Source organism: Scomber japonicus, chromosome 9, assembly GCF_027409825.1.
Source record: "Scomber japonicus isolate fScoJap1 chromosome 9, fScoJap1.pri, whole genome shotgun sequence".
Classification (NCBI taxonomy): Eukaryota; Metazoa; Chordata; class Actinopteri; order Scombriformes; family Scombridae; genus Scomber; species Scomber japonicus.
Genome location: NC_070586.1, coordinates 3724840 through 3752167, shown reverse-complemented (window position 1 = coordinate 3752167; position 27328 = coordinate 3724840). Strand labels below are relative to the sequence as shown.

Below are 27328 nucleotides of genomic sequence, written 5' to 3'. Positions count from 1 at the left end.
TAATTGACAAATGGTTATAGTTAAATAAAACATATATTGATGAAAACTGCTGGTTCCTGTTCAAACCCTTTTCAGATTTTTAAATTTTTTAATTTCTTTGTGTCTCAGCATCAAATAACTCATAAGTAAACTGAACCAAAACTACATATTTGAATTGAAACTAGTCATCTAATTAACTAATCAGTATTTATGTGTTAATAGAGATGATAATAGAACTGCAGGATGTTACAGATTCATGTTATTATCTACAAAATCATTTCTCTCTTCTAACCTCGTATCATTTCCTAACTGAAAGTTGGGACATAAAAAAATTACATTTACTGTAGTCAGAAATAATCACAGTAACTTTATAACTGAGCTGCAAACTTTTCTCTTCATTCACTTTAAACTGATGGACAGACGAGCTTTTTATGTTAATATTAAATACTTAATAATATGTTTGTCTTCTCTAACTGTCAGTGTTTTTCATTTCTCAACATTTACCTGTAAAAAATATAAAAAGAAATAAGATAATAACATTTCTGTCTCTCAGCTGCAGTTTTTAGATTTTAAAGAGTGAACAAATGAAATGTTCAAACTATGAAACATGACAGTTTTGAATCAGTGGTTTAATCAGTGTGAGCAAAGCTTTCCCAAACTGTCTCTTGATGTTTTTATCTGATGTTGTTTCAGGAAAGTTGGTGACAGAGACTCTTTGTCTTCAGCAGGACTCCTCAAAGAGGACACAGAGCAGAAACACTGACACCAGTAAGTATCCACTGTTTGTGTCACCTTAACACTTTTTAATGAGCTCATTACTGCAGCTGCACTCTGTTTATTTCTTCTTCTCTCCTCCAGATCAACCAGTCTCATGTTTTACACCACATTATGGAGCCGGCAACACCTGGTGAGTTCAGTCAGATCTGATTATAACCTCATAATACTGCAGTACTTTTACTGTAATACTGCATACTACATCACTATAATACTGCAGTACTTTTACTGTAATACTACATACTACATCACTGTAATACTGCAGTACTTTTACTGTAATACTACATACTACATCACTCATAATACTGCAGTACTTTTACTGTAATACTGCATACTACATCACTGTAATACTGCAGTACTTTTACTGTAATACTGCATACTACATCACTATAATACTGCAGTACTTTTACTGTAATACTGCATACTACATCACTCATAATACTGCAGTACTTTTACTGTAATACTGCATACTACATCACTATAATACTGCAGTACTTTATTGTAATACTGCATACTACATCACTATAATACTGCAGTACTTTTACTGTAATACTGCATACTACATCACTATAATACTGCAGTACTTTTACTGTAATACTGCATACTACATCACTCATAATACTGCAGTACTTTTACTGTAACACTGCATACTACATCACTATAATACTGTAGTACTTTATTGTAATACTGCATACTACATCACTATAATACTGCAGTACTTTTACTGTAATACTGCATACTACATCACTATAATACTGCAGTACTTTTACTGTAATACTGCATACTACATCACTATAATACTGCAGTACTTTTACTGTAATATTGCATACTACATCACTATAATACTGCAATACTTTTACTGTAATACTGCATACTACATCACTCATAATACTGCAGTACTTTTACTGTAGTCTTAATAAAACACTTAGGGCCTGGTTTACTAAAGGTGTCAAAACGTGCAAACTTGACATCAACCGCAAAAAATGTGCAAGCTGATCTACAGCGTCTTGCAACTGTGTAAGATAATACGTGCTGTTCATTTATTAGTAGTTTACCATAATGAATGTAATATTATTAGTTTACCATAATGAATGTAATATTAGTAGTTTACTGTAATGAATGTAATATTAGTAGTTTACCGTAATGAATGTAATATCAGTAGCTTACCGTAATGAATGTAATATTAGTAGTTTACCATAATGAATGTAATATTAGTAGTTTACTGTAATGAATGTAATATTAGTAGTTTACCATAATGAATGTAATATCAGTAGCTTACCGTAATGAATGTAATATTAGTAGTTTACCATAATGAATGTAATATTAGTAGTTTACCATAATGAATGTAATATTAGTAGTTTATCATAATGAATGTAATATTAGTAGTTTACCGTAATGAATGTAATTTTAGTAGTTTAGTAGTTTACCGTAATGAATGTAATATTAGTAGTTTACCATAATGAATGCAATATTAGTAGTTTACTGTAATGAATGTAATATTAGTAGTTTAGTAGTTTACCGTAATGAATGTAATATTAGTAGTTTACCATAATGAATGCAATATTAGTAGTTTAGTAGTTTACTGTAATGAATGTAATATTAGTAGTTTAGTAGTTTACCGTAATGAATGTAATATTAGTAGTTTACCATAATGAATGCAATATTAGTAGTTTACTGTAATGAATGTAATATTAGTAGTTTAGTAGTTTACCGTAATGAATGTAATATTAGTAGTTTACCGTAATGAATGCAATATTAGTAGTTTACTGTAATGAATGTAATATTAGTAGTTTAGTAGTTTACCGTAATGAATGTAATTTTAGTAGTTTACCGTAATGTATGCAATATTAGTAGTTTACTGTAATGAATGTAATTTTAGTAGTTTACCGTAATGAATGTAATATTAGTAGTTTACCGTAATGAATGCAATATTAGTAGTTTATCGTAATGAATGTAATATTAGTAGTTTACTGTAATATTAGTAGTTTACCATAATGACTGTAATATTAGTAGTTTACCATAATGAATGTAATATTAGTAGTTTACTGTAATTAACGTAATATGAGACGTTTTAACTCCAGTGTGTAAAATACAGGGAGGAGAAAATGTAAACATGTTATTTAGCACACACATTGTGATTTACCAAACCTGAAGGTAATGTTGCTACGGTAACTGTGTCTATAAATAATAAGTTAGAAGCGCAGGTATTAACCGGCTGTTGCTATGGAGACGAGGAGATGGAGACACAATGACAGAATACACACAGGACGGAGTTTTTCCACCTATGTTAATATTTTTGGTTTTACTAACAGCATTGACTTTGTCACTAATAATCTCCCATATGGTGTTTTTCTGGTAATATTTTTCTGCTGTAACTCGATATGTTACTCAGAACCTTTAATTCCATGAGATCACATTTCTGCTCGTCCAAACTCTCCATTAAGACACAAAACCTTTATTTAAATCCTGCTGTCTGCTCCTGTTGTTATTTACAGTTATTCTTAGTAGATCACCTGCAAAACACACAATAACTAAACATGTAATCTATTACACTGCATATGCAACTTAGTACCTTTGTTTGGGATGTTAGTAAATCAGGTCTGAGTGTAAATGAACATTTTAAAACCTGATTGAATCCAACTTTCCAAATTTAGAGAGAAGAAGAGACATTTGTTAATAACCTTTGAAAAGAAACTGTAACCTGATATAAGTCTAAAGGTTTACACAACAACACAGTCTGAACCTGGAAATCCTGTTTAGCCACAAGCTTATACAGTACATTACTTATCAGTGTAAATTAATTTTAGATACATAAATATTTAATGATTGATCTGATTCTTCTGGGTTTTTTCTTTCAGATGATGATTTAAAGTCTCAAAGGGGCAGAAGCAGAAGGAGGAGCAGCAGCCCTGACCGCGATCGTCCTGACTGTAAGTTGAACTGAATGAAAGTTCTTCAACAACATTTTATATTTCATGAATAAAGTAAGAAATATTCAACTAGTTAATCAGACTGAAGCTGTACAGATGAGACCCGCCCGCCCCATGTGAGGCTGTAGTCCTTGCTGCGGGCGGCCCGGGTGTGGAGGTCGGCCAGGGCCTGGGCAGCTTTCTTTTCCATTTTCTAAATATAAAGAAAGACAAACATCTTGTAACCAGTGGTGTACAAAGTATTGAACTGCCTTACTTCAGTAAAAGTAGCCTACTAATACCACACTGTGAAAATACTCCACTACAAAGACACTACACTACTACTATACACTACAAAGACCGGCATTCAAAACCTCACTTTTGTGAAAGTGTTAACATTAAGTTTTATCTGCAAAATGCAATTAAGTATAAAAGTAAAAACAGTCCCTCTCTGTTTCACTGTTACAGAATGTTTGTGGATTGATATCACTGATGAATCAATGCATATGATGCATTATATTGCTGAGGCTGTTTAAGTTTAGCACAATTTAACAATTAAATATACTATTGAGTCGATTTATCTATCTATCTATCCCTGTCATGTGAGAACCCTGTATCTCACTTCTTTTAAAAAATATTTAGTGTATGAAATGCTTAACAAACGTTCTTTACATTATTCTACATAGTCATTTCACAGAGTAGTAACGTTTAACCCTCAGATCCTGTTGCCACATTTTATGGACCATCAGATTTTTCATTTGGCAGTGATAATGCTATAATGTTCATAGGTTGCAGAGAGGTGGCTTTTACAAGGTACATCATGCTCCTAAAAGATCTCCTGTCTGCACCTTATAATTCTCTGTTTATTGCGGCTCCCGGGGTAGCTAAAGCTACTCGCGCTGCCCCCAGGGGCCTCAACGCCCCCGGAGCCGCGGCTGGGGCGCGCTGGGGCGCGCTGGGGGGGTCGAGCTGAGGGATTTCATCGGGCTGATGATACTGGAAGTGATTTTGTCTCTGATTTTCACCAGATTTAACATTTTATCACAATTTGCTGTCAAAAAACCCCCTGTAAAACGAGAACCGGTCCCAGAAGCTCCAGCTCCAGATAAACAGATAGCGGGCACTCCCAGAGCGCTCCCAGAGAATGGTGCGTCGCCACCCGGGTAAAATACGTGAGGGAGACGGCTGCGAGATTTGGCTCTTTTTTCACAACTCCGATCTAAAATATACTGTGTCTATAAATAATACGTTTGAAGCGCAGGTATTAACCTGCTGTTACTATGGAGACGAGGAGATGGAGACACAATGACAGAATACACACAGGACAGAGTTTTTCCACCTGTGTTAATATTTTTGGTTTTACTAACAGCATTGACTTTGTCACTAATAATCTCCCATATGCCGTTTTTCTGGTAATATTTTTCTGCTGTAAATATATTTGTTAACTTCTTCCACTAGAACCTTTAATTCCATGAGATCACATTTCTGCTCGTCCAAACTCTCCATTAAGACACAAAACCTTCATTTAAATCCTGCTGTCTGCACCTGTTGTTATTTACAGTTATTCTTAGTAGATCACCTGCAAAACACACAATAACTAAACATGTAATCTATTACACTGCACATGCAACTTAGTACCTTTAATATTGTTAGGGATGTTAGTAAATCAGGTCTGAGTGTAAATGATCATTTTAAAACCTGATTGAATCCAACTTTCCAAATTTAGAGAGAAGAAGAGACATTTGTTAATAACCTTTGAAAATAAACTGGAACCTGATCTTAAGTCTAAAGGTTTACACAACAACACAGTCTGAACCTGTTCAGCTATGAGTATGTACAGTATATTACTTATCAGTGTAAAGGAATATTAGATATATAAATGTTTAATGATTGATCTGAGTTCTTCTGTTTTGTTTTTTACAGTTGATGATTTAAAGTCTCAGAGGAGGAGGAGCCCTTCACGTGATCGTCCTTCCTGTAAGTAGAGACTGAATAAGAATCCTTCAACATCATTTTATACTTCATGAATAAAGTAACAATGTTCCGGTGGATCCATCAGACAGAAGCTGTACAGATGAGACCTTTCTAATTAATCTTTTCATCACTTTTCACATAAAGCACATCTAGATCAGACTCAACATTCCTCTGTGAGCAGAACTTAGAAAAACTTTAACAGAACAGAGCATCTGGTAGAGAGAGAAAGAAGAAGGAGAGAGACACAGAGAAGCAACAACAATAATATAATATGTTTAGTTTATTTGCATTTAGAAATAAAACATTACATTCAAGAATATGATTTAACAAAATAATGTGCAGGAGAAGTCAGAGAAACTTATGAGGCTTACAAGTGATAAGCTTCAATAAACACTGTAGTTTAAAACCTTAATGTACTGAGACTAAAACACACATCATTTCACATACACATTTATACACACACAGACACTCCTGTAGTACATAATAACAGTAACAGTGATAGTAATAATAATAATAAGATAATAACATTAATCAGCTTCTCTTACACTGAATAAACTTTAGTTATAGTCATTAGTTTGGCTTAAATGAAAGATTTCTTTTTATTTTCTTTTACATTCAGATAATGTTCAACATGTTTAGTTAAATTATTTATACTGTTTATATAAACAACACTTTGATTCATAAATGAACATTTGGCAAAAGAGCTTCTATAGAAGTGAATGTGTAAATGATTCCTTCTTGTCTGATATGAATGAAAATGAGAGTTAAGTTCAAAGTAACTTTGATAAGAAATGTGTAGAGAGAATGGAGGCCAGGTTACTTTATACATAAACACTGTTTGATACATATTCACTTTAAATAGACTCTTAGGGCCTGATTAACTAAAGGTCTGCGTGTGTAAAAACGTGCAAACTTGACATCACCTGCAAAAAATGTTCAAGCTGATCTACTAACACAGCGCACTGAGGTTTGAGTCTTTCAACTGTGTAAGATAATACACTCTGTCTATTTAGTAGTTTACCGTAATGAATGTAATATTAGTAGTTTACTATAATTAATGTAATATTAGTAGTTTACCGTAATGAATGTAATATTAGTAGTTTACTATAATTAATGTAATATTAGTAGTTTACCGTAATGAATGTAATATTAGTAGTTTACCGTAATGAATGTAATATTAATAGTTTACTATAATTAATGTAATATTAGTAGTTTACCATAATGAATGTGATATTAGTAGTTTACCATAATGAATGTAATATCAATAGTTTACCATAATGAATGTAATATTAGTAGTTAGTAGTTTACCGTAATGAATGTAATATTAGTAGTTTACCGTAATGACTGTAATATTAATAGTTTACCATAATGAATGTAATATTAGTAGTTTACCGTAATGAATGTAATATTAGTAGTTTACCGTAATGAATGTAATATTAGTAGTTTACCGTAATGAACGTAATATTAGTAGTTTACCGTAATGAATGTAATATGGGACGTTTTAACTCCAGTGTGTAAAATACAGGGAAGAGAAAATGTAAATATGTTATTTAGCACACACATTGTGATTTACCAAATCTGAAGCTAATGTTGCTACGGTAACTGTGTCTATAAATAATGAGTTAGAAGGACAGGTATTAACCGTCTGTTGCCATGGAGACGAGGAGATGGAGACACAATGACAGAATACACACAGGACGGAGTTTTTCCACCTGTGTTAATATTTTTGGTTTTACTAACAGCATTGACTTTGTCACTAATAATCTTCTATACAGCATTTATCTGGTAATATATTTCTGCTGTAACTCAATATGTTACTCAGAACCTTTAATTCCATGAGATCATTTTTCTCCATTAAGACACAAAACCCTCATTTAAATCCTGCTGTCTGCTCCTGTTGTTATTTACAGTTATTCTTAGTAGATCACCTGCAAAACACTCAATAACTAAACATGTAATCTATTACACTGCACATGCAACTTAGTACCTTTAATATTATTTGGGATCTTAGTAAATCAGGTCTGAGTGTAAATGATAATTTTAAAACCTGATTGAATCCAAGTTGCCAAATTTAGAGAGAAGAAGAGATATTTGTTAATAACCTTTGAAAATAAACTGGAACCTGATCTAAGTCTAAAGGTTTACACAACAACACAGTCTGAACCTGTTCAGCTATGAATATGTACAGTACATTACTTATAAGTGTAAATGAATATTAGATACATAAATGTTTAATGATTGATCTGAGTTCTTCAGTTTTGTTTTGTTTATTACAGTTGATGACGTAAAGTCTCAGAGGAGCAGCAGCCCTGACCTCACTCGTCCTACCTGTAAGTTGAACTGAATGAGAATTCTCAACATTTTATATTTCAAGAATAAAATAAGAAATATTCAACCAGTTAAACCATCAAATTTTCCAGAAACATAAAATAACTGAAGTTAGACCTGAGAGCAGAGGTGTTTATGGAAAGATGTGAGGCTAAGTTAGGGGGGGGGGGGGGGCAGAGGTCTCACCATAAATCCATCAGACAGAAGCTGTACAGATGAGACCTTTCTAATAAATCTTCAGGAGCCAAAATATGTTTGGTTTATGTTTATATTTGCTTCAGCTGCACGTATTGCGTCACATGCATTGATTGACACATGGGTGTGGTTTCGCCTTATTTTATCTGTTCACTTGGGTGGCGGCTGGAGTCTTTGGACAAAGGGAGTTAGTAGAGCTCCGATATTTTCTGTTTGACCGTCACCATCGTCATCATCATCACCATCGTCTTTCACTTTATTCTTACAGTCAGATCACATCAGGGTTTTTATATGTTTGTGGAACAGCTGCTTGTCAGTCCTTTTTGTTTTTTTCATTCAAATAAACTTCAGTAAAAACGTCATCTGAACTTCAGTATGATTTTGTGGACATGTCACAGATAAGAGCCTACTAAGTCTCCCAGCGGCCTTTCAGAAAAGTAGTCGCTACAAAGTCTTTTCATCACTTTTCACATAAAGCACATCTAGATCAGACTCAACATTCCTCTGTGAGCAGAACTTAGAAAAACTTTAACAGAACAGAGCATCTGGTAGAGAGAGAAAGAAGGAGGAGAGAGACACAGAGAAGCACAATAACAACAATAATTTATTTGCACCTAGAAATAAAACATTACATTCAAGAATATGATTTACAGAAGAAGGATTTCTTTTTACTTTCTTTTACATTCAGATCATGTTCAGCATGTTTCATTTAAGTTATGTATACTGTTTATATAAACAACACTTTGATTAATCAATGAGCATTTGACAAAAGAGCTTCTATAGAAATGAATGTGTAAATGATTATTTCTTGTCTGATATGAATGAAAATCAGAGTTAATCTCAAAGGGTTAGGGTTAGAGATAATGGTTAGTGTTTTTATTAGTGAGGCTGTAATTTGACCAGCAGAAGAATCTTTAAACTTCATGATGATGTCAAGTACTTCTGAAGACTTTACAGATTCAGAAATATGTAGAGAGGGAAAATCTTTATTTATATATTCAGAACCACAAGCATTGCCAATATGTTTGTAAGACATATTCCCATATATACAAAAAATGTATTCTATTGATTAGTAATAAGTAAGGAGTCTGTTATCTGTACACCATATATGCGTGAAATCCAGTCAGGATGGAGTAAAGGAGTTTCTGTTGTTGAGTAATTCATTCAGAGTATCACATGTAGAAGATCTGGTAAAATAGTCACTATTATATTTCTGTTTGACATTCACCATAATTTTTATATGTAGTGCCATTTAAGGGATTGGGAATTAGAAAATATATTATCATATAATTAATTTATCTTGAGATCAGATTTCATTGATTAGTAGTAAATCATAGTTTATTCATGTTCACAGATCTTTTGTTTCCATTAGAGGAAAACAATGGTTGAAAACAGGTTTGTATAGAAAGTATATAAACCATATTAACATCAGATGCTTCATATTCTGTTTCTATGAACACTTTTACAAACATCTCTATGAAGTTATTAATGTTTTATTGTTTACATTTCTAAATGAGGATCTCTTTAGTTTATTCATATTTGTCTTATTATGTAGGATAAAAACGGAGAAACAGGAAGATGATTAAATATCAGTATAAAAGATGCCAGACTTAATAACATCAGTCAATACATTAGTAACAATATTGTTTGTTTACAAATGAGGATAAAATCAATTGGGAGATAACAGATTTATGTATATATGTAACACATCTAAATAGGGCTGTCAGCCTTATCATGTGAATCTTGCACGTCTGTGCACAATGCTCAGCATGTGTTCATTTGTCAGTCTTACAGCTGGTGTTACATTCCTGCACTGTCTGCTCATTGTTGGACTTTTCTTCCATGTGCTTTGGATTTGGGTAAAAAAGATTGTTTTTTTATTGCTTATTTAAAAGTCATGTCTTCTTATAAAGTCACTGAGGTTGAAACAAATAACAAGCCTGTTTTGACAATGTAAGGAGTAGAAAGTCCAGATATTTGTGTTCTAATGTAGAGAGGAAAAGTAAACTATAGATACTTGAAAATTCTACTAAAGTACAATAACTAAGTACAAATACTTCATTACCTCCCACCTCTGTTAACATGAAGTTATCCGTGTAGTATTAAGGTCTGTGTGTGTGTAAGGAGGACAACCTTAAAGTCAACTCTGAAACTCACAGGAAGTCACAGCAGAGCAGATAAAAAGTGAGTTATCTCCTTTTAGTTCTGGTTAATAGTCGAGCTGCAGAGAACTGAAGTTTAAATTTGAATCTAAAATAACATCAAGATTTAATTTTCCAAATTATTGTACTCAGTTTGTCATCATTTAACTTTAAGAAGTTATTGCTCATCCATTTATGTTTATGGCTGCATCATCATTTGGTTCGGTACGCAGTATCATCTGCGTAACTATGGAAACGTACATTATGCTCTCTGATGATGTCACTAAGTGGCAGCATGTAGAGTGAGAATAATAAAGGACTGAGGCAGCTCCTCTGTGGAACCCCAGAGCAGTTTTTATGTTCCTCAGACACACGATCTCCAAGACTGACATAAAACTTTCTCCCTTTGATGTTTTAAACCAGTTAAACTCACAGTCAGAGAGACCAACACACTTTACAAGATGATTGATTAGGATATCGTGTCAATCGTATCAAAAGCTGTGCTTAGGTCTAAGAGGATAAGAACTGAGACTTTATTTAACCTGAGGTCAGTGATTATTTTAGTAAGAGCAGTTTCAGTGCTGTGATTTGATCTAAAACCTGATTAATATTCCACCCAGGATTTTGATTCCTTAAGACAGGAGTTTATTAATCTTTTCAAGTATCTTACTAATAAATGGAAGGTTGGATATCAGCCTGTAGCTGGACAGAGCGTTACTATCTAGGTTGGGGTTTTTAGTAAAGGTTTAACTACAGCTGTTTTAAATGAATCTGGAAAGATGTGTGTTTGAAGTCATATATTTATGATGTTTAAAGACATGACCTGAAATACTGTTGAACACTTGGTTAAAAATGCTCTCGGTTCAGGTTCAATACATGAGGAGGAGGAGTTACATTCACTGATAGTCTTGTATTATTTACTGAGATCTGTGTTTATATCAGCAGCAGCAATACTGGCTCTAATTGATGTTATTTTGTTATTAAAGAATAATACAAGTTCATCACATTTTGAGTTAGAGAATTGTCTGTGTGTGTGTGTGTGTGTGTGTGGTCAATAGTGGAGAATAATATTCTTGAGTCTCCAGAATTTTTCTTCTTTTGACCTGACAGTGGATTTTGGGCTGTTTCTCTGAGTGTCTCTGAGGTGTGATAAACTGTCCTGTGTTCAGCATCATGAACATCAGTCAGAGGGTCGTACCTGTTTGTGTCTTGCTGGATTTTCCTCTGCAGCGCCAAATGTCAGACCAAGTCCTGACTGGAGTTGAAGTCTGGTGTTGGTGTGATGCCACTACGAAGCTTTGTTAGTGAAGGCTGGTTTAGGAGCCTCTGCAGCTAGTCCAGTGGTGTTAGGACATATCATGGAGAGTGTATCAGCTAAATCTGTGACTGATCCCAATCCGGTGTATAATAGTCTGTCTGTTAGCATTTGGTAGCTCTGCACTTTGTTTATAGGACATTACACTTTATAAGTTTGGATGCTCACATCATTATCTTTGTAGTTATTATCATTATACACCAGTTTTTACAGTAATTACTGTTCCACTCTGTTGTCCACTATATTTCTTTAGTGATGGTGTAAGCAGTAAAAAACTGTCTTTGGAGTAATATAAAAAACAAGTGAAAGTTCAGGTTTGTAACAAAAGCGTAAAGTATACAGTGAGTAGAGAGCTGAGGAAAACACGTCTACCCACTAAAATGCCAGAGGACATCAAAAATATTTAAATGATGTTCTGTAGAAACATCATGTGTTCTCCTCTGCATCACAGTCAGTCTCAGAAATGTTTCTGTTTCTGTCCAAATGATTTTTTAATAATCTCAGTCATCAAGTTTTCCCAAAACATCTCTCCTCTCAGAGAATATCTCTTTAATAAATGAATATTAAAATCAACTAGTAAGGAGCAAAGTTTATTCTCTTCATCAACAACTTCTAAAACCCTTAATAGCCAGTATTTGAACTTGTTGATATCAATATTCAGAAGATGATATATAAATCTTACAATCACATTTTTCTCATTTAGAAAAACAGAATGCACCTTTTAGAAAAATAGATTTGATATTACATCCATGAAAGTTGACTAATGTTGTGTCCACAATGACATCTAAAAATATATGTTATATATAAAAAATGTAACAACAAAACTAATACTTTAATATAAATGAAATAGCGAATAATATTTTTCATGTTGTTCCTTTAGTTGAGGTTAAAGTTATTTTCTTCTCAGATTAACTTTTTCTGAAAAATCATTAATGTATAATTAGCTTCCTCAGGCATACTCTGTGCTTGAATCTTAACAGTTTCACCTCAGTTGATCTAAGCTGCCCTCCTGCATCATATTTCCCTGTTGTGTGTTATTTCAGTTTCTACACATTGTGGATCTACTTTTTAGTCATCAGAAAGGAGTTTCTTCTTTTCAGATTTTTCATCTGGGACTCTATCAATTATAATATTTATATGTCAGTTATTACTTTGTATATGAGATTGAACTGGTGGTTAAATGAGCCGCTTGAGAAACTAAACATTTGATGGTATTGGACATTTACTTTTTTAAACATAATTCTTATCAGATTTATGTCAGGAATTAAAGGTAAATATTAGTTTGTCTGAAAGCTGATAGATATTAAATATTTTACATATAATGTTTTATTTAAGAGTGATGAGATTTATGATCAGTGTCTAACTGGTCGAGATACAACTCATGCAGCTCATTTTAAGCCTCAGTGTCTCTTTATCACCAGTTTAGTACATAATACCGTACCATCTTCTTCCGCTTTATCCGGGGTCGGGTCGCGGGGGCAGCAGCCTAAGCAAGAAGCCCAGACTTCCCTCTCCCCAGCCACTTCGTCCAGCTCTTCCCGGGGGATCCCGAGACGTTCCCAGGCCAGCCGAGAGACATAGTCTCTCCAGCGTGTCCTGGGTCTCCTACCGGTGGGACGTGCCCTGAACACCTCACCAGGGAGGCATCCTGATTAGATGCCCAAGCCACCTCATCTGACTCCTCTCAACGCGGAGGAGCAGCAGGTCTACTCCGAGCTCCCTCTGGATAACTGAGCTTTACCTATCTCTAAGGGAGAGCCCAGCCACCCTACGGAGGAAGCTCATTTCAGCCGCTTGTACCCGTGATCTTATTCTTTCAGTCACTACCCAAAGCTCATGACCATAGGTGAGGGTTAGGGTTAGGGTCTCTCTTCACCACGACGGATTTGTACAGAGTCCGCATTACTGCAGACGCCGCACCGATCCACCTGACAATTTCACGCTCCATCCTTCCCTCACTCGGGAACAAGACCCCGAGGTACTTGAACTCCTCCACTTGGGGCAGAATCTCATCCCCGACCCGGAGAGTGCACTCCACCCTTTTCCGGCTGAGGACCATGGCCTCGGATTTGGAGGTGCTGATTCTCATCCTGGCCGCTTCACACTCGGCGGCGAACCGAGCCAGTGAGAATTGGAGGTCACGGTCTGATGAAGCCAACAGGACCACATCATCTGCAAAAAGCAGTGACCAAATTCTGAGGTCACCAAACCGGACCCCCTCCACACCCTGGCTGCGCCTAGAAATCCTGTCCATAAAAATTACGAACAGGATCGCTGACAAAGGGCAGCCCTGGCGGAGTCCAACCCTCACTGGAAACAAGTCCGACTTATTACCGGCGATGTGGACCAAGGTCTGACACCGGTCATACAGGGAACGGATGGCCTGTATCAGGGGGTAAGGTACCCCGTACTCCCGGAGAACCCCCCACAGGACTCCCCGAGGGACACAGTCGAATGCCTTCTCCAAGTCCACAAAACACATGTGGACTGGTTGGGCAAACTCCCATGCACCCTCAAGGATCCTGTAGAGGGTGTAGAGCTGGTCCACAGTTCCACCGCCTGGATGAAAACCTCACTGCTCCTCCTGAATCCGATGTTCGACTATCCGACAGACCCTCCTCTCCAGCACCCCCGAATAGACCTTACCAGGGAGGCTGAGAAGTTTGATCCCCCTACAGTTGAAACACACCCTCCAGTCCCCCTTCTTAAAAAGACCAACCACCACCCCAGTCTGCCAATCCAGAGGCACTGCCCCCGATGTCCACGCGATGCTGCAGAGTCGTGTCAACCATGACAGCCCCACAACATCCAGGGCCTTGAGGAACTCAGGGCGGATCTCATCCACCCCCGGGGCCCTGCCACCAAGGAGCTTTTTGACCACCTCACCCCCAGAGATAGAGAGAGTACCCAGGCCCTGCTTATTTACCGTAAGGCGTGTCGGTGGGATTGAGGAGGTCTTTGAAGTATTCCATCCACCGATCCACAACGTCCCGAGTCGAGGTCAGCAGTGCACCGTCCCCACCGTACACAGTGTTGACAGCGCACTGCTTGCCCCTCCTGAGACATCGGATGGTGGTCCAGAATCTCTTCGAAGCCATGTGGAAGTCGTTTTCCATGGCCTCACCGAACTCCTCCCATGTCCAGGTTTTTGCCTGAGTGACTGCCGCAGCTGCACTCTGCTTGGCCTGCTGGTACCTGCCTGCTGCCTCCGGAGTCCTACAGGCCAAAAAGGCCCTATAGGACTCCTTCTTCAGCTTGACGGCATCCCTCACGGCCGGTGTCCACTAGCGGGTTCGGGGATTGCAGCCACGACAGGCACCAAACACCTTACGGCCACAGCACCAGTCAGCCGCCTTAACAACGGAAGCACGGAACATGGCCCACTCGGACTCAATGTCCCCTGCCTCCCCCGGCACATGGTCGAAGCTCTCCCGGAGGTGGGAGTTGAAACTCTCTCTGACAGGAGACTCTGCCAGACGTTCCCAGCAGACCCTCACAATACGTTTGGGCCTGCCAGGTCTGACCAACCCCTGACATTGAAAGTACAGATGTTTGAGTTCACTGCCTCTGACAGATGAAGGTTGTTCATGTGAACATGAAAATGTTTCAGCTTTAAAACTGTAAATTAAGTGTAACACAGTTTTTGTGAAAAAAATAACATGAATGTTCTTTCTGACCTTAACAGGCTGTGAAATGCTGAGTTATGTCGCTCATTAAAACAGCAGGAATTTCTTTCTTTCTTTCTCTCTTTTCATAATTTCATACATATCTAAATTAATTTAAATTCAATTCAATACAAATAAATAATACAATTCCATTAAATTAAATTAAATTGAATTAAATCAAAAATGAAATATTGTATTAGATATAATGTAGCAGTGTATTAAACTAATGCAGTTCAGCAAAACCATAGAGAGGCAAGCACATATACATTTGATGTATATGTGTGCTTATATGTATATGATGTATAGAATATCAAAGGCAGTGACTTTATATTAAGTAGGTAACTGTATATTATGAAGGAATAGTTCTAATTTGCATGATAAACATATATGTATCTATACATGAAAACACTTGCATGCATCAACAAGCACATATGAACATACAGTATACACTCATCTATAATTGATGACAAAGAAATACATTACAGTGATGTTTGTGATGAGAATCAGCACCTCCAAATCCGAGGCCATGGTCCTCAACCGGAAAAGGGTGGAGTGCACTCTTCGGGTCGGGGAGATTCTGCCTCAAGTGGAGGAGTTCAAGTACCTCGGGGTCTTGTTCACAGTGAGGGAAGGATGGAGCGTGAGATCGACAGGCGGATTGGTGCACGGATCCATCGTGGTGAAGAGAGAGCTGAGCCGAAAGGCAAAGCTCTCGATTTACCAGTCGATCTTCGTTCCTACCCTCACCTATGGTCATGAGCTTTGGGTAGTGACCGAAAGAACAAGATCGCGGGTACAAGTGGCCGAAATGAGCTTCCTCCGTAGGCTGGCTGGGCTCTCCCTTAGAGATAGGATGAGAAGCTCAGTCATCCGGAGGGAGCTCGGAGTAGACCTGCTGCTCCTCCGCGTCGAGAGGAGCCAGATGAGGTGGTTCGGGCATCTAATCAGGATGCCTCCCGGACGCCTCCCTGGTGAGGTGTATAGGGCACGTCCCACCGGTAGGAGACCCCGAGGAAGACCCAGGACACGCTGGAGAGACTATGTCTCTCGGCTGGCCGGGGAACGCCTCGGGAAGAGCTGGACGAAGTGGCTGGGGAGAGGGAAGTCTGGGCTTCCCTGCTTAGGCTGCTGCCCCCACGACCTGACTCCGGATAAGCAGAAGAAGATGGATGGATGGATGGATGATGTTTGTGGGTTTTACCACCACAGTGACTTGTTTACTTCCTCCTGTAACTTTGATTTATCTGTAAAGCTGTTTTTTCATCATGCCTGTTGTGCAGTCCCTCCAAGAATTCGCGATGTCGCAATCGCAACAATTAATGCAAATTCAACCAATCCGCGCGATTATGTGCGGGCCTTGCAATTTTGTCCAATCACCGCAACTTTTCCGCAAATTGGACCGATCATCGGTGCTTTCCGTGAGTTCCATGTTTTAGTGGATGAGAGAATGACGGTAAAACTTGGGTGAGGTCGGCAAAAAATACTGTCTGCCGCGACGGTAAACTCAAGTAATTCTGTGTGTCTGTGAGGGAGATAAATATTGTGTGTGTCTCTGTCTCTGTATGTGTGCATGCATCTGTGAGAGAGATAAATATTGTCATCTTTTGCAATCCTCAGCCTGTTACTTGGAACAAAGCAAAATGCAGTTTATGTTCTCCCATCATGTTTAAATATCTGCTGTGTCTTAGAGGCTGAATTTAGGTCGACTGTTGTCACCAACTCTGAACTGTGATCATGTGTTTTTTTTCTCCTTGTTGTTTTTCAGTCTCTGCACTGAGGATTGTGCTGGTGGGGAAAAGTGAAGACAAAAAGACAAAACTTGGTAACCTCATTACTGGGAAAGAAGAATTTCATTGCCAAAAAAATCCCTCCTGTGTGGCCGCCTGTGGAGAGTGGAGAGGAAAACCATTGACTGTAGTAAAAACTTCAGATGTCTTCAGTCAGTCTGAGCAGACAGTGAGAGAAGAAGTTAGGAGATGCATGAATCTGTGCTTCCCTGGACCAAATGTTCTGCTGCTGATAGTGAAACCTTCTGAGTTCAGTGGAAATGACAAAAAAAGACTGAAGTTCATCCTGAGTTTGTTTGGTCGAGATGCTTTTAAACACTCCATGGTCATCATCACACACAAGGAGAAAGAAACAAGTTTCACTGTGAATCAGCTGATTAAAGACTGTGGAGGAAGATATTACAACATGTTTGAAGATGACCACAAACAGTTAATGGAGAAGATTGAGAACATTGTTCATCAAAACAGAGAAACCTTCCTCACCTTCACTGAAGAGACCACAAGACCAAAGTCTTTAAACCTGGTTCTGTGTGGGAGGAGAGGAGCAGGGAAGACTTCAGCAGCCAAGGCCATTTTAGGTCAGACAGAGCTTCATTCAGTCTCCAGCTCATCAGAGTGTGTTAAACATCAGGGAGAGGTGTGTGGACGTTGGGTTTCTCTGGTGGAGCTGCCTGCCTTTTATGGAAAACCTCAGGAGGCAGTGATGGAGGAATCATTCAGCTGTATCTCCCTCTGTGAGCCTGAGGGTGTCCATGCCTTCATCCTGGTCCTACCTGTGGGTCCCCTCACTGATGATGACAAGGGAGAGTTAAAGACCATCCAGAACACATTCAGCTCTCAAGCCAATGACTTCATCATGATTCTGTTCACTGTGGAGTCAGATCCTACAGCTCCAGCTGTTGTTGACTTTATAAGAAAGAACAGAGACATCCAGGAGCTCTGTCGGAGCTGTGGAGGAAGATATGTTGTTCTCAACATCAAGAACAAGCAGCAGATCTCTGAGGTGTTGGATACTGTGGAGACGATGAGACAGTCTGAAAATAAACCATGTTGTTATACAACAGAAACCTTTGCACATGCCCAGAAGGATAAACTCATACAACAACAATTTGAACTTGAGAGCCTGAAAAAGAAGAAGATCACTGGTTAGTAATTTAAATTTAAATAAATGTAATCTAAATCATGTCCTGAATTACAGTATTGAGTCTACAGCACTGTACTGTAGAAACTGTGAACATTTAAAGTAACTGCAGTTGTTTTGATGTTACAGGTGATAATGAGAAACAGAGCTCAGAGTGTATCAGGATTGTTCTGCTAGGGAAGACTGGCAGTGGAAAGAGCTCTACAGGAAACACCATTCTGGGAAGAGAAGAGTTTAAAGCCAAATTAAGTCAAACATCAGTCACCAAACAGTGTCAGAAAGCACAGAGTGAAGTGGACGGTCGTCATGTCGCCGTGGTCGACACTCTTGGTCTGTTTGACTCCACTTTGTCCCATGATGAAGTTAATGAGGAGATGGTGAAATGCATCAGTCTTCTGGCTCCAGGACCACATGTCTTCCTGTTGGTGTTACCGATTGGCAGATTCACACCAGAAGAGAAGGAGACATTAAAACTCATCAAGGAAGCTTTTGGGAAGGATTCAGAAAAGTTCACCATCATTCTTTTTACAAGAGGAGATGATCTGGAGCGTAGCAAGCAGTCTATTGAAGAATACATTAAAGAAGAATGTGATGAATCTTTTAAGAAGCTGGTTGCTGACTGTGGAGGAAGATGCCATGTGTTTAATAACTGTGATAAACAAAATCACACACAAGTCAGTGAGCTGATAAACAAGATTGACTCCATGGTGAAGAAAAATGGCGGCAGCTGTTTCACCAATGAGATGCTGCAAGAGGCCGAGGCAGCAATAAAGAAGAAAATGGAGATGATCCTGAAGGAGAACAAAGAGATGAAGAGAGAGAGAGAGGAACTTAAAATAAATCATGAGGAAGAAATGGAGGCAACGAAAAGACGAATAGAAACACAGAGAGCAGAGATTGAACAGGAGAGAGAACTGAGAGAGAAACAACTTCAGGAAAAGGAGGAAAACATTCAAAAAGAACGAGAAGAGAGAAAGAAAGAACAGAAAAAGAGAGAAGAAGAAGACAAGAAGAGGAGAGAACAGGAAGAAATTCAGCGACAGGAGTGGGAACAGAAACTTGCAGCTTTAGAGAAAAAGATGAAGTCAGAATCAGAAGAAAAAGAAATCATTGATAAAAAGCTGATGGAGAACAGAGAAGAGATGAGAAAAGAACGAGAGGACTGGGAGAAGAAACAAAAAGAAATGTGGGAGAAACGAAAGCAAGAAGATGAACAGAGACAACAAGAGGAACAGAGAAGAATAAAAAAGCTCCAAGAAGAATATGAACAGGAAATGAAGGAAAAGATTCAGAAAGAACGAGAGGAGAGAAAGAAAGAACAGGAAAAGAGAGAAGAAGAAGACAAGAAGAGGAAAAGGCAGGAAGAAACTGAGCGGCAGAAGTGGGAACAGGAACTTGCAGCTTTGGAGAAAAAGATAAAGTCAGAATCAGAAGAAAAAGAAAACATTGATAAAAAGCTGATGGAGAGCAGAGAAGAGATGAGAAAAGAACGAGAGAACTGGGAAAAGGAACAAAAAGAAATGTGGGAGAAACGAAATCAAGAAGATGAACAGAGACGAGAGGAGGAACAGAGAAGAATAAAAAAGCTTCAAGAAGAATATGAACAGGAAAAGGAGGAAAAGATTCAGAAAAAACAAGAAGAGAGAAAGAAGGAACAGGAAGAGAGAGAAGAAGAAGGCAAAAAGAGGAAAAGGCAGGAAGAAATCGCGCAACAGAAGTGGGAACAGAAACTTGCAGCTTTGGAGAAAAAGATGAAGTTGGAATCAGAAGAAAAAGAAATCATTGATAAAAAGCTGATGGAGAGCAGAGAAGAGATGAGAAAAGAACGAGAGGACTGGGAGAAGAAACAAAAAGAAATGTGGGAGAAACGAAATCAAGAAGTTGAGCAGAGACGACAGGAGGAACAGAGAAGAATAAAAAAGCTTCAAGAAGAATATGAACAGGAAATGAAGGAAAAGATTCAGAAAAAACGAGAACAGAGAAAGAAAGAACAGGAAGAGGAAGAAGAAGAAGACAAAAAGAGGAAAAGGCAGGAAGAAACTGAACGACAGAAGTGGGAACAGAAACTTGCAGCTTTGGAGAAAAACATAAAGTCAGAATCAGTAGAAAAAGAAATCATTGATAAAAAGCTGATGGAGAACAGAGAAGAGATGAGAAAAGAACGAGAGGACTGGGAGAAGAAACAAAAAGAAATGTGGGAGAAACGAATACAAGAAGATGAACAGAAACGAGAGGAGGAGCGGAGAAGAATAAAAAAGCTTCAAGAAGAATATGAACAGGAAAGAGAAGAATATGAAAAGAAAAGGAAAGAAGAAGATCAAATCAGAAGAGAACATGAGGAGGAAGAGAGAAAAGAATTAGAGGAAAAATATAATAAAGAGCTGGAGAATGTAAAGAAGAAATATGAAGATGAAGTCAGAGAGAAAGCTGAAGAGTTCAATGAATTCAAAGAGAAACACAGGAAGAAATTTGAAGCTCAGAAGAGAGAACATGAGGAAGAACTGAAAGACAAAGATGAACAGTATGATCTGTTAAAGGCACTAAAAGCCAACAATGAAAAACAGAAGAGGGAAAAATATCAAAGACAAATCAGTCAGTTAGTGAAAAGTGTCAACATCTTGAATCTGAGAAAAATCCTCAACTTACTGGAAAAACAGGAAAAGGAGAAAAATGAAGGTGAAAAGGAAAATCTGCAGAAAAAACACGAAGGACAAATAAGTGACTTGATACAGACACTTGATTCCACATGCAGTGTATCATAGCTGAGGTTCATCAAACAGCCTGAAATAAAGAAATTAAAACAATTTACAGTTTAAATTTACATCAGAGGAGATTATTACACTTTTTTGGAGTTTATAAAAAAGAAAAAGATTAAAATCTAAGGACGTCTTTTTTAATCTAATCCTCACATACCCATGTGTGTGTTGAAAACATCTCAGTCACTGAAGAGTGAAATTCATCTCTCTATTCTCAGTTCTCTTTTTAATCAAAGACATATTTCACAGTTTCTCCTTATATACATCAATGGTTAGTCAGTATCATTCAGTAATTCTGGTCTGTTGATATATTTGAACGTTGTTTTTGTGGCCAAATGAAGTGTATTTAAAAGATGAACTAAATCCTGAAGATGTTGATTTTAGTCTGTGATAAATCAGACTTTTAATATCTAAACAACTCTGTAAAATATTCTATTTAGAACTGCTGCAGGTCTGAATCACTGATAACTGCTGAAACATTCAGGATCTTTGTCTCAGTTTGTGTAAAGTTTGGTAAAAATCAGAATCAAATATTGAACCAAATATGTTGAGTATTGTTTGCTTTGTTGTTGTTTTTTGTTTTAAATAAGAGGGTAGGTGTTATAAACTGCAGTTTCCATCTGTACTAAATATACATGCTATATTATATTGTTTTCTTCTGTACTGTTTATTACCAATTATTGCATTATTGTGTTTTATTCTCTTTTCCTTTATTGTTTGTGTTATTATTTAGAAGTTCAGCAGCTGAAAGCTGTTTCTGCACTTAGTCTCAGTCTCTGTGAATGTTTGTGATGTGACAGGAGGAAACTTGTCAGAAATGAGGACAGGTGTGTGAGCAGAGCTGTCAGTAAGTAATCACAGTACCTTCACTAACTAACACTGACTGAAAGACACTGAACAAACTACAGCCTCCAACATGAACATCAGACACTTCTGACAGGATCATGAAACATTACACACTTCATAAAGCTCATACAGACTATTACTGTTATTCCTGTTATACTGGGTTCCTGTTATTTTGTCCACATTCATATTATTAAAATGCTCTGAACCTCACCTGTGTGTTTTTACACTGTTGTGTCCAGCAGGTGGAGCTCTAACATCAACTTCAGTTTTACTACGTATTGCAGTCAGGCGTGGATTGGCCATTGGGGTACCGGGATTTTTCCCGGTGGGCCGATGGCTGCCCATTTTTATTTTTTATTTGTTCATTTAGTTTTTGCTGCGCCTTGCTATGCTAACTCTAGTCCCCCCCCTCGTCCAATCACCTTTAATGACAAGCAGTCATAATGAGAGAGAGAGTGAGAGAAACAACATACCAGCACACGAAAAACAAAGCGAGAATTACAAAATGGAGATTGAGGGTAAAAAACGAAAAGGCGGAGCTGAAGAATGGAGAAAAAGAAAAACTCTCGCGACCAACGCTGCTAGGAGCAAAAAACTGTCAGAAATGTTTGCTGCGGGGGCCAGCGTGGCCAGAGCTAGCAGCAGAGGTTCCTCTCAGCAGCAGGTGAGTCAGAGTGAGGCTTCCGCTGCCATGATGGTGCAGCAGCAAGTTGAGGAAGACTCTCCACCATGTGGAAGTGGTGATACAGTCTTAAAGGATAATTACTGTTTTTACAACCTGGACCTTATTTCTAGCATAAAATACGATCATTTACTCACCCAGACAACTTTGGTGTCATGTGGAGTCGTTCTCCAGTGGAGCGCCGCGTATATCCGTATAATGCGAGTACACGGGGCACCGAAGCGCATCCTCTATATAACACATTATCTGCCGCCAAACTAGTTCATCTCACCAATATTTAGTTATGATACGTTAGTGTATTCCCCTCCGTAGTGGCATGTTATCAACATCCGGGGTTTGTAGGTTGACCTACTAACCTCTCATCTGGATGATGTAATTTCCGAACGGCGCGCGCAGCCACATCACAGCTCGTTTAGCTCTAGTTTGCGACTGCTACTTTTTGGCAACATGGCTGAATTTTTTTCCAACTCTGAGGTGGTGGATGATGACTTTGTTTATGATGGACGTCCTTACCGTTTTGAGCCAGAGTACATGGATGAGGAGCTCGTTGAAAGGAGGATGCGGAGGCAGAGAGAGGAACAGCTGGCCCAAGAACAACAAACGGCTCGTTAGTAGGTCAACCCAGCTATCACTCTGGGTCAACCTACAGATCCCGGATGTTGATAACATGCCACAGCGGACTTGGAGGGGAGTAGCACTAACGTTTCATAACTAAATATTGGTGAAATGAACTAGTTCGGCTGCAGATAATGTGTTACATAGAGGTTGCGTTTCGGTGCCCCGTGTACTCACATTATACAGATATACACAGCGCTGCACTGGAGAACGACTCCAAATGACACCAAAGTTGTCCGGGTGAGTAAATTTTATGCTATAAATGAGGTCCACAGTGTTTCCCACAGGACAGGCATCTATTTGTGGTGGTGGTGTGGTCGGGGGGGGGGGGGGGTTAGTATACAGATTAGATATATTTATATACAGATTAGATACATTGATAAATAGACATACAGATAGCCAAGGCTGGATTAAGAATTCAGAGGCCCTCACACGCGCACACACTTGTATGTGCACCAACACAACAGACAACTAGTTTACTACTTCACAAGTGTGGATGTAGTAGTTATTGGAAACTCCTGTACTTACTGACTGATAAATTCAACACAAGACTCTCAGCACATGCAGTGTGTGTGTGTGTGTGTGTGTGTGTGTGTATTATCAAAACAGTCTACACTCAGATATGCAGAAACACTTCAAAGAATAGCAAACAACCTGTTTTTAGAATCTCCACAATATCAAACATCCCAACAACTAATGTTGCAAAAACACAATGCACATTAACAACACACACACACACACACACACACACACACACATTAGAGTAGCTCCCTTATGCAATGACCTTTTTCCTAGCAAATTCCTCCGCAACATCTCTAAAGTCCAGGTCTCTGACAGGTTCAGACTCTACTGCCAGTAATAAGAAGGACTTCAGGCTCATTTTTTGAGAAAAATGAGAAAATGAGCTCTCCCCCTCACAGTTTGTCACCGGCAACACGAGGAACATCCTCAAAGCCACATAAACATTAGGGAAGACTAACTGCAGACCAAACTTCAATATGGTTTTCAGTAGGGATGCAACGGTACAGTGTGCCCAAGGTTCGGTTTGTATCACGGTTCATGGCCCACGGTAACGGTTCGATTTCGATATTTAAATATATTATCTTAGTTCTAACATGCAGTAGATTATTTACCCTTTCAATTTCAAATAAACAAACCACTACTACTCACACAATATTTAATGTAAAAAAGGCACAGATGAAGCTAAATCACAACATTTATTATACAAAAGGAACAAACAGTTCAACAATATTAAATATAGTAAAGTGCAATAAACTTATGTGAAATGTAAACATGAACATTAATCAACTCAAACAACTTGTCAGTCACACACTTGAAGAGAACAGTTATAAATACACCATCAAAGAATAGAATAAACAATCAAACAAAATGTAAAATAAATCAAACCTTATCACAGAAACACAATTGTCCAACTTGCCCTCGGTCAACAATTGGTGAGGTAGTAGAATCAAACATCAAATAGATAAAAATAGGTAGATAAAATAGATATAACAAATAAAAAATGTTAAAGTTTGGCAACATTGTTGTGACTCTCACACTTCAGGGGAGTGTCTGTTCTGATATCTATAAATAAGTATTATAAAATGTAAACATAAACAACATTAAAAGCAGCAAACAACATATTAGAACAATTAGCCTTAATGTAACCTACAGTCTTTTGGGAAATGCAAGCCCTCTGTTACAAATAGGTAGCATAAAATGTAAACTTGCCAAAAATGCAATTATTGCCCTATAATAGAGCTTTTCTTTTACTTTGAGGTTCTTTTGTAAAAAGACAAGCATGTCTACATTCTCTGGGGCAAGACGAGAACAACTTGCACTCACAATATCACCTGCAGTGGAGAAAACTCTCTCACTTGCAACAGAGGTTCCAGGGACACAGAGATACTTTTGTGCATGCTTTGAGACATGGGGGAATTTGAACTGATTCATTTTCCACCACTGAAAGGGATCACCATCTACATGAAGGCAATCAGCTGCTTTGTAGAAGGAAACCTCTTCCTCAATAGTTTTGGTAGGTGGTTTGAACTGCTGCTCCTCTGTTGCTGTGAAAAGACCCCCAAGTAACTCTGACATGGCAGTCTTCTTTTGAGGAGGGGATACTGCAAGAAAATATTAGAAATGAATAATAATTATAACAATAATTATTTAATGCACATGATGAAAACAATGACAATCAATTACAAATTCACATTAAAAAAAGATCAAATACCTGATGTCCATGCTGCACAATTTCTGTTATGAGGTCCTTGTAGACTTGGTCACGGGCAGCTTCATCGAGAAAAGGTAATGACTTGAACCTGGGGCCGACGACTGTAGCTCTGTGCAGGTAGTCTCGGAGATCTGGGTCTGTATATCTTTTCTCCAAGTCCTTTGTGATGGCTAGCTTGGCTTCCCTGATAGTTGGACTGTCCTCTGCATGTAGTGTCATGGATTTTAGAGTCATTGTCTTCAGAGGAAGAATCATGGATGAGGTGGGAGTTGATTCGCTGCTCATCAGAGTTGTCATTTTTTTCAGTGGGTTAAGCAACTGGATGAGGTCTTCCGCCAGCTTCAGCTCACTGTCAGTGAGCATGGCCATATCCTTGCCTCTGTTTTTCACAGCCTTGTCTACCATGGCAGAGAATATGGCTGGTTGCTGCTCCACATAATGCTCAAGCATGTCATGTGCTGTGTTCCAGCGGGTTCCAACATCATGGATCAGTTTGTGCTCTGGTATGTTTAGCATGTGTTGTTTGTTGGTCAAAACTTGAGCAGCAGTGGTGCTTTTGTGGAAAAATGTTACTATTTTTCTGACCTTCCCCAGGAGACGTGACACTGCATTGAGAGCCACAGCCTTCTTTGCTGCAAGGTTCAAAACGTGTGCAAAACACCCAATGTGTGGCCCAAAGACATCTGTGTCGTGGATGTTAGGAGCATTATCTCTGGTAGCTGGAATAGTGATGTTTTCTCTCTCCAGCTTCCATTCTGTGACTGCTTGCTTCAGTTCTTGTGTCAAATGTGCACTGGTATGGCGCTCATACACGGGACAAGTCTGTAGCACGTAGCCTTTTAACTCCCAATCTGAAATGTATTGTACTGTCACTGTAAGGTAACTAGTTGTTGCCCTGGATGTCCAGCTATCAGTAGAAAGAGCAAGGAAGGGGGCTTGTTTCAACTCGGTTTCAGCTTCACTCCTACACACTTCATAAAGTTCAGGAATGACTTTACTGCTGAAATGGGTGCGGGAGGGGATACTGTAACGAGGTTCGAGTACCTTTAGCATGTAGCAAAATCCCCTGTCCGAAACCACCGAGTATGGCTGCATGTCTTTTGCTATAAACACGCCTATTGCTTTTGTTATTTCCTTGTGTTTTTCCGAATTGTTAGAGAATTGTTGTTGAAAGGCTGCAGCAATGGTTGACTGCGTTTTCGCTGGGAAACCAGCTCTCCATGCTGCTCCGCTTAGTGTTACAGCCGGTTGATGGCGACGCAGATGGGCCGACATGTTAGATGTATTACCTGTCGAGTAGGTGATGGTTGTAAAGCAATGCTTGCACACCGTGTTTTGCCTGTTGACAGTCCTCTTCCCCTGCTCGTCATAGTTTACAGAGAATCCAAAATGCTCCCACACAGCAGATTTAAATGTCGACGGTGCCTCTTCATATTTACTCTTGTCCGTCTCGCGTTGACTCGCCATTATCATTCAGCGGAGAAACTTTTGAGTAAACTAGTTTCTCCTCACTTCTCCGGCGTCTGCATTCAGAGCGCTGATTGGCTCCTGGGAACATCAGGGAAATTCTGATTGGTTCTTGTATTGTTGTTGAGAGACACTGAGCCGACATCCCCTCTGCGTATGACTCTATAATGCATGCTCAATAACCACATATTAAACATTAAATTTTGATGTTGCGGGTACCGAATTATCGCGGGTCACCTGGGTGTACCGAACCGAACAGGGTGTACCGAACAGCTCGGTACAATACTGAGAACCGTTGCATCCCTAGTTTTCAGCATGTTTGAGGGTGACTTGTCTGTTTCAGCCAACATGAAGGATCAGATCTGCAGACACTTAAAACACGCTGTTCCGCCTACGGGACGGGTCGGAGGGTGGGCGGTAGCCACAAGTTCTTCTGAATGTTTTAAACACCAACCCTTAAACATGTTGTGTCGACAGACTGTGTGGGGAATAATGCCTTTTTGGTAAAAACAACAAGCGGA

The 27328-nt window shown here is 38.6% G+C and overlaps 2 protein-coding genes across 2 annotated transcripts; one reads left to right on the top strand and one right to left on the bottom strand.

Moving 5' to 3' along the window:
* Positions 1–676: 676 nt before the first annotated feature.
* On the top strand, positions 677–21819 carry LOC128364299 (GTPase IMAP family member 8-like). The gene is made up of 6 exons (XM_053324836.1): positions 677–747; positions 838–886; positions 7913–7966; positions 17046–18212; positions 18338–19628; positions 21765–21819. The coding sequence occupies exons 2-6, from the start codon at positions 868–870 to the stop codon at positions 21817–21819; spliced, it is 2586 nt and encodes an 861-aa protein (XP_053180811.1). The 5' UTR covers positions 677–747; positions 838–867.
* Positions 21820–25316: 3497 nt separating this feature from the next.
* On the bottom strand, positions 25317–26807 carry LOC128364298 (E3 SUMO-protein ligase ZBED1-like). The gene has a single exon (XM_053324835.1). It carries the CDS (start codon positions 26805–26807, stop codon positions 25317–25319), a length of 1491 nt encoding a protein of 496 aa, XP_053180810.1.
* Between the last annotated feature and the right edge of the window lie 521 nt (positions 26808–27328).